The 7867-nt window shown below is 37.6% G+C and overlaps 1 protein-coding gene across 1 annotated transcript; it reads left to right on the top strand.

Annotated features, from left to right (window-relative positions):
• Nucleotides 1-364: 364 nt before the first annotated feature.
• Nucleotides 365-7179, top strand: LOC143530108 (EPD1-interacting receptor-like cytoplasmic serine/threonine-protein kinase). The gene is made up of 4 exons (XM_077025738.1): nt 365-818; nt 906-1041; nt 6012-6148; nt 6402-7179. The coding sequence occupies exons 1-4, from the start codon at nt 453-455 to the stop codon at nt 7068-7070; spliced, it is 1308 nt and encodes a 435-aa protein (XP_076881853.1). The 5' UTR covers nt 365-452; the 3' UTR covers nt 7071-7179.
• The last annotated feature ends 688 nt before the right edge of the window (nt 7180-7867 follow it).

Below are 7867 nucleotides of genomic sequence, written 5' to 3'. Positions count from 1 at the left end.
GACGATAATCATATAAAGTGTTAGAAAAAGGATTACTAAGCCTACCTTTCTTTAATTTTAATTTATTCAGTAATGATTTATTTCAAAGATCATTATCCAAGTTACTTGATTATTTAAGTCCAAAATTAACTATTTTAATTGAATATTTAGAACCATTATTCCAAATTGTCCAACTAATAAAACATAATGGTCGGAGGGTTTGGTGAAAAATATACATATTTAAAAAAGTGAAGGACTACTTCAATTTCTCCATCTTCTAGATGCATAGTATTTATACACACTCTTCTCACATAAAATATTTCAACACCTCCTTAGAAGCTTGTACTTTACAAGAGTTATACCTTACTCTGGATTATTAATCTAAACTCTGCCAGAAAAAAATATATTGTCACAATTCACAACACTTTCACACATGTATATATAGTCAACCCAAGTGCTAACCCTGCTAACCCATGGCTCCCAACACCTTGAAAACCATTTTGTTTTCTTGTTTCATGAAGCCAACCATTGACCCTGAAATCCCTGTTTTTAAACCCGGTTCGTCACAGCGGTTATCGACAAACGATGTTAGTACATCACTTTCGATGATTAACGGTCTTTCGAATTCGATTGTTGGATGGGATGTTCATGAATTCACTTTTGATCAACTTTCTATGATCACACATGATTTTGCATCTAGTAACTACCTTGGTGAAGGCGGGTTTGGGACGGTTCATAAAGGGTTCATTGATGATAAGCTTAGGCCTGGGCTAGAGGCTCAACCTGTTGCGGTTAAGTTGTTGGATCTAGATGGTGGTCAAGGTCACAAGGAATGGCTTGTAAGTGTTAAATCTTTTAGAGTTAAATTAAATTCCATTGTTTTATGGAAATCTTTTTTAATATAACTTTTTTAATGATTATTATAGGCTGAAGTGACATTTTTGGGGCAATTGAGGCATCCACACCTTGTGAAGTTGGTTGGTTATTGTTGTGAGGACAGGAACAGGCTTCTTGTTTATGAATATATGGCAAGGGGCAATTTGGAGAGTCAACTATTTAGAAGTACTTATTATTATTCGAGTTAATTGCCCGTTTGCCCCCTGTGGTTTGTCAAACTAGCACGTTTGCCCCCAGTGGTTCCGAAATAGCACCATTGCCCCCTGAGGTTGTTTTTTTAGTACCCGGGTGCCCCCAAACATGAACGTCCGTTAGTTTTCACCGTTTGGTGTCATATCTTCTAGGGTATTTTCGTCTTTTAACCCAGTGGTTCCGAAATAGCACCATTGCCCCCTGCATAAAGATGGAACGTCCTTCGATTTCTTCACTTATACACCAAATACCAGCAGATCCTTCAACCCCCACATCCTTCGATTTCTTCTAGGGTTTTCAAACTCATACCAGTGAATCTTTGTTTGAACGATGGCTTGGGAATTAAGGAAGAAATACTCTAACCTTAACCCCCATATAAGATATGGTAAGGTTTAGCACCTTCTTCAATTGCGATTCTTGAAAGGCTGGAATCATTAATTTCAGAGTTAATTGCCCGTTTGCCCCCTGTGGTTTGTCAAACTAGCACGTTTGCCCCCAGTGGTTCCGAAATAGCACCATTGCCCCCTGAGGTTGTTTTTTTAGTACCCGGGTGCCCCCAAACATGAACGTCCGTTAGTTTTCACCGTTTGGTGTCATATCTTCTAGGGTATTTTCGTCTTTTAACCCAGTGGTTCCGAAATAGCACCATTGCCCCCTGAGGTTGTTTTTTTAGTACCCGGGTGCCCCCAAACATGAACGTCCGTGAGTTTTCACCGTTTGGTGTCATATCTTCTAGGGTATTTTCGTCTTTTAACTGCATAAAGATGGAACGTCACAGTCAGTTTAATATCAAAACATGACATAGTGTTAACAACAAAATGCATAAGCAACATGTTTAATATCCACCCTTAATTCATACCAAAATGGTGGCAAACATAAGCCGCAATAGTTTTAGGTAGTTTTAGACAACAAGACATCTACTAATGTTTAATACAACCAAGTAGCATAACAAAACAAGTTTAAGTAATATAATCAAAGCAGTTTCAACTAGCAGGAGCAGCTCCATCATCACCTAGCAAAGCACCTAAAACAGAGTCATCACAATCCATATCAGTAGCAGTTTGACCAACACTTTCACCACCATCTCCAGCAGCAGCTTGACCAGCAGCTTGACCAACACTTTGACCTCCATCCCCAGCTACATTCTTATGTTTTCCGCAACCTCTTGAATTGTGCCCTTTATCACCACACATCTTACAAGTTACAGTGCCACCCTTCCTTGTCAATTTTCCAGCAACTTCCATATTATCTTCAAGCTCCACCTGGTCCTTTCTTCTATTCTTCCTAGGCCTGCCTATTTGTGCTCTATGAAATGGTGCAATCAATGTTGTTGGATCCTGACATTTTGGCCATAACTTAGGACCATTCAGTGGCCCAATCTTGTACTTGTAAACTTCTTTCCAAGTATCCATAAAATAACATGGATTGACCCATGTCTCTAGTGGACCAACTTCTTGTTTGTGAACAACCATATCCCAGTTGACAGCAACAACATGCTTACATGGAATTCCAGACAATTCCCATCTCCTGCAAGTGCAAACCTTTTTCTCCACATCAACTGCATATTGACCTCTAGTCCCAGTTACCTGCCACCTTTTATCACCACACCACTTTACAATGCAACTTGGTGCATTTTTCTTATTTCTCTCTAAAATGATTGTAGCCTTTGGTGTTAGTGGACCATTCCATTTATCTTGTGCCTTCATCACATTGATGATCCTTTTCATCAAGTATTCTCTTATAAATTCCAAGCATGATATTATAGGCTTCTCTCTCCCATCAACAGTTTTTGAATTCAAGACCTCACACATGTTGTTGAGTAGAACATCACTTTGTGCTCTTCCTGTTCAATTATAACCAAAACAAAAAAGTTACCTCATTGAAACCTCATATTGATTAAGAAACATTTGAACAACAATGTACCTGTGAAATGAGACCTACTCCAATGTTGTGGTGGAATACCAGCCAACCACTTATAAGCTTCAATATTAAATTTCTTCAACTCTTCCATTTGTTCAATAAAGTCAGGAACTATTTGACAATTGCATAAATTAAGACAGATCTAACCTTGAAAGTACAATAAAAGTATTAACTGCATAAATTGATTAAGTTACCTGTTGTTGCAGTTGCACATGCCCACAAGCAATCCTTGAATGCTTTGCCTCTCCACTTTAACTTCATATTCTGGTGTATATGCCTAAGGCAAAATCTGTGTTCAGCAGCTGGGAATACTTGTGCAAGAGCTGGAATCAAGCCCTATTTAGAAGGAACATAAAAGATGTTAATTAACAATTTATGAGACATAAGGTTAAAAATAAGACAGATCTAACCTTCTGTCTATCTGAGATGAAAGTGAAATTGCTGTTACTTTGTAAATCCAGATCATCTTGAAGGCATTCTAGAAACCAGGTCCATGAACTTTTGTTTTCTGCCTCTGCAATTGCATATGCCAATGGATAGATTCCATTGTTAGGATCTAACCCAACAGCAACTAACACTTGACCTTGGTAAGATCCCTTCAAAAAAGCCCCATCTAACCCTAGTAATTCCCTCCCACATGCCTTAAAACCTTGCTTTAGAGGACCCAAGCAGATGTAAATTCTTTTGAATACTCTAGTTTGAGAAGATGGGTTAGGCTCTGACTCAACATCAATCTTCACTGTGGTGCCTGGATTTGCATTCATGAGCTCCATGGCATAGTCCCTCAATTTTGAATATTGTTCTTTGTAATCACCCCGGATCTCCTTTGAAGCTTTTACCTTTGCCTTAAATGCTTTAGGTCTGGAAACATTAAGTTCATACTTCCTTGATACCTCCTCCTGGATGGTTTTCGCAGAAATATGTGGGTTGGATCCCACAAGGTTAAGCACCGATTTATCTTTAGCCATGAACTTGGCAGTCAAATAAAGACTATCTCTTGATTGTACACAAGTGTGCTCAGGCTTGTAGGTCTTCACCATCCAAGTTTCAACCGAATCTTTCTCCTTAGATATGTATAACACATAAGGACAAGCTGCCTGTAAAAGTCTTTCTTTTCTTTTTCTACAGGCTATTGAATTGGCAGTAGGAGGATCTGCTGGTATTTGGTTGGGCCTGATAATAGGGTTTTTTTTTCTTGGGCTAGCCCTTTTAGCAGATATTTGTAAAGGCCCATCACCTTTATTGAATTGAGGAACACTTCCTTCACAAATGACTCTAATCCTATTTACCTCATCTTTCTTATAGGATAACTTTCTTTTAGTTTGAATTGCTTGCATTTCAACAAGCTTCTTAGCCTCTTTTTTAGTTCCAAATGTTTGACCAACAAAAAATCTTGCAGCTTGCATATGATTCTTGCCCTGCAACAAGTTAATCCCACAATTAATAACTAGTAAAAAAACAAAAGAGTACAATGAATATAACACTAACCTTTTCTTTACGTCTGATTTCCCTCAACATCTTGTTTCTCTTAGATGACAGGTCGGTAGTTGAATCATCACTCATGCTATCAAATGACTCGTCATCATCTACATAGTCATGGAAGTCCCTCATATCAACTTCCATGTCATCCGCATATTCATTTTCAATGTCCACCTTGAAATCACTATCTTGTGAATCATCATCTTCACTAGAATCCTCGATGCCACAATCAGTCTCACCATTGTCAACCTCATTCCCATTATCACCCGTACATTCGTTATCACCCCCTGGGTAGACCGTAGAAAAATCAAAATCATCAAAGTTATAACCATCTACAACCGGCTCACCCCCTTTTGCATTCTCACCCCCTTTTGCATTATCACCATCCTTTGCATTCTCACCCCCTTTTGCATTATCACCATCCTTTGCATTCTCACCCCCTTTTGCATTATCACCATACTCAATCATCAATAATTTTCTTCTAGGAACCATTTTTTTCCTAGGAACAGCAATGGCATTAGCATGAGCATCTCCATCATCTATTTCCTCAATAACAACCTTAGATGTTGATTGTGGTGATTTCAAATAAGTATCCACATCAGATTTATATTCTTCAATGAACAAGTTAATAATCTTATTTTCAGCCACATATTTGGACAAGTTAAGCACATCAGCATCACTACCTAAAGCTACTAAACCAGTATCCAAATCTTTACCTGGTATTTGAAAATGATAATATAGCGGAACATCATCTTTAAAAAATTCTAGCTCACGCAACATCCAATGGACTTCAATCACAGAAAACACATCTATGTCCACATCATCTATAAATGCAACCTTACCATTAGCATATCTTCTACCCGGAAAGTTCCTAAATGCACCACCATAGTTTATTCGTACAGAGAACAAATTAGGTTGTCCAACTGTTACAAAAAAACAAAAACAAACACATATAAAACATATAAACAGCAAAATTTAAACTGAAATTAATGATTCCAGCCTTTCAAGAATCGCAATTGAAGAAGGTGCTAAACCTTACCATATCTTATATGGGGGTTAAGGTTAGAGTATTTCTTCCTTAATTCCCAAGCCATCGTTCAAACAAAGATTCACTGGTATGAGTTTGAAAACCCTAGAAGAAATCGAAGGATGTGGGGGTTGAAGGATCTGCTGGTATTTGGTGTATAAGTGAAGAAATCGAAGGACGTTCCATCTTTATGCAGGGGGCAATGGTGCTATTTCGGAACCACTGGGTTAAAAGACGAAAATACCCTAGAAGATATGACACCAAACGGTGAAAACTAACGGACGTTCATGTTTGGGGGCACCCGGGTACTAAAAAAACAACCTCAGGGGGCAATGGTGCTATTTCGGAACCACTGGGGGCAAACGTGCTAGTTTGACAAACCACAGGGGGCAAACGGGCAATTAACTCTTATTATTCTCTTGCAAATTTAAATACTGGTTATATGATCATAATTCATAATTATAATAATAGTAATAGTAATAGTATTGATGAAGGTTTGGTGATTTTATGGATTCAGAGTATTCGATTTCGTTGCCATGGCTAACTCGGATTCGAATAGCACTTGGTGCTGCCAAGGGACTAGCCTTTCTTCATGGGGAGGAAAAACCAGTCATTTATCGCGATTTCAAAACTTCAAATATTCTATTAGGAACGGTAATTAATTCTCTTCGTTTATTGATATTTATTAGAGGTGACAATATGAGCGGGTTGCGTAATTGGTCAAAAAAAGGTTGATTTACCAACTTTTTTCAATAAAAATAGACTTTGAATGACCATAAAACTATTTGACATTTTTTTTTCTTTTTCTCTCTTTTGAGTCAAATTTGTAAACTCTATTGTTTCTATTACCTTAGCTCTTTGTGCAATGTATGTATACTAATTGTTATCTTTTGGATTTGGTTAACAGGATTATACTGCTAAACTATCGGATTTTGGGTTAGCAAAAGACGGTCCTGAAGGAGACGAGACACATGTGAGTACCCGAGTGATGGGAACACACGGTTATGCTGCACCTGAGTACATCATGACAGGTCATCTAACGACTAAGAGTGATGTCTATAGTTTTGGGGTCGTTTTACTGGAATTACTAACCGGAAAACGATCAATGGACAAAAAACGACCAAATAGAGAACAATGTCTAGTGGAATGGATTAGACCACTTTTAAAAGATTCAAACAATCTTGACCAGATCATGGACCCTAAACTAGACGGTCAGTATCCGGAGTTAGGGGCCAAGACTGCAGCGGCTCTGGCTAGCCGTTGCGTGAGCCACCACGCAAAATGCAGACCAACCATGAATGAAGTGGTCAAGACCTTGGAAAATATATTGGAATTAGATGATGAGCCGGTTGGTTCTTTTGTGTATATTGCTCCTAAAGAAGGAGAAAAGAGTGATGAAAAAGATGATATTAGTTGCAATGATGACGCTGAAGCTGCGACGGAGGTGGTGGTGGTAGTCGAGAAGAAGGAAAAAAGCCGGCAGGGGGAACATGGACGGAAAGGTCACAGGCACAGGCATAGGATAAGATCTCGAGCAGTATATTCGGATACGAGTTTGTATAAAAAGGGGATGTGAATGTGAATTTGTTGATTTTATTTAGTTTTTGATTCATCTTCAAAGGAAGATTTGTAATAACACTGCACCATCTTTAAAGTTATGGATTCTATTTTTTCATAACAAGGTTGCAATTATTTATATATTTTTAGTTCAAGTTTAGATTTTATATTAACATTTATGTTATATACAAGTAAGTATATGTTACAAAAATGTATTACAATTAACACAACTGAAGTTCTAGAAGAGCCAATTCTGAATGTTCTAATATCTTAACAGTTAACAAACAACTCAGTTTGAAAAACCAATACATATTTTATTATATTTAAGTAGTTTATCAAAAAGAAAAAAAAAATTGAACGGTAATTTAAATCACTGATAGGTCACTTACTCATTTGATTATCTTCATTCCGATTATCAATTAATATAACTATTTGATTGATTATATATGACGCCTTTAAAACATGGGTAGAAAGAATATCCTGGTCATCACCAATAAAATATAAGTAGATAGAGTTGGTGGGTGATAGAAACTTCAAACTTAGGCATTGAAATCATAGCGTTGAATTCTTTAATTATATTACCAAGTCACGTTATAATTACTCGTTTTTTATTCTACCATACTTCAAACGACTTCTCAGGCGACCTTTGAACGTTGATTCTCCACCTCCACCACCCACCAACATCTCCACATACATATTTATTAGACCATCTGTTATGATTCAACTAGCAACGACCAGTTAAAGCGCTACGTCGCTGTCGCAGACAGTGGACTTTAACTAAGGCCCCGTTTGTTTTTTTAGAGATTTAAGTCTGAA

The sequence above is a fragment of the Bidens hawaiensis genome, unplaced genomic scaffold (genome assembly GCF_021521415.1).
Source record: "Bidens hawaiensis isolate Kalapana, Puna unplaced genomic scaffold, B.hawaiensis_p1.1 tig00008841_1, whole genome shotgun sequence".
Classification (NCBI taxonomy): domain Eukaryota; kingdom Viridiplantae; phylum Streptophyta; class Magnoliopsida; order Asterales; family Asteraceae; genus Bidens; species Bidens hawaiensis.
The sequence above is the reverse complement of the archived record's forward strand: the minus strand, read 5'-3'. Positions and strand labels throughout refer to the sequence as shown.

Bases quoted from the DNA above. Each gene is read 5' to 3' on its own strand.
- LOC143530108 (XM_077025738.1), top strand. From the start codon at position 453: ATGGCTCCCAACACCTTGAAAACCATTTTGTTTTCTTGTTTCATGAAG. The intron at 819-905 runs GTAAGTGTTAAA...TGATTATTATAG, and splicing joins AAGGTCACAAGGAATGGCTT to GCTGAAGTGACATTTTTGGG. The intron at 6,149-6,401 runs GTAATTAATTCT...TTTGGTTAACAG, and splicing joins CAAATATTCTATTAGGAACG to GATTATACTGCTAAACTATC.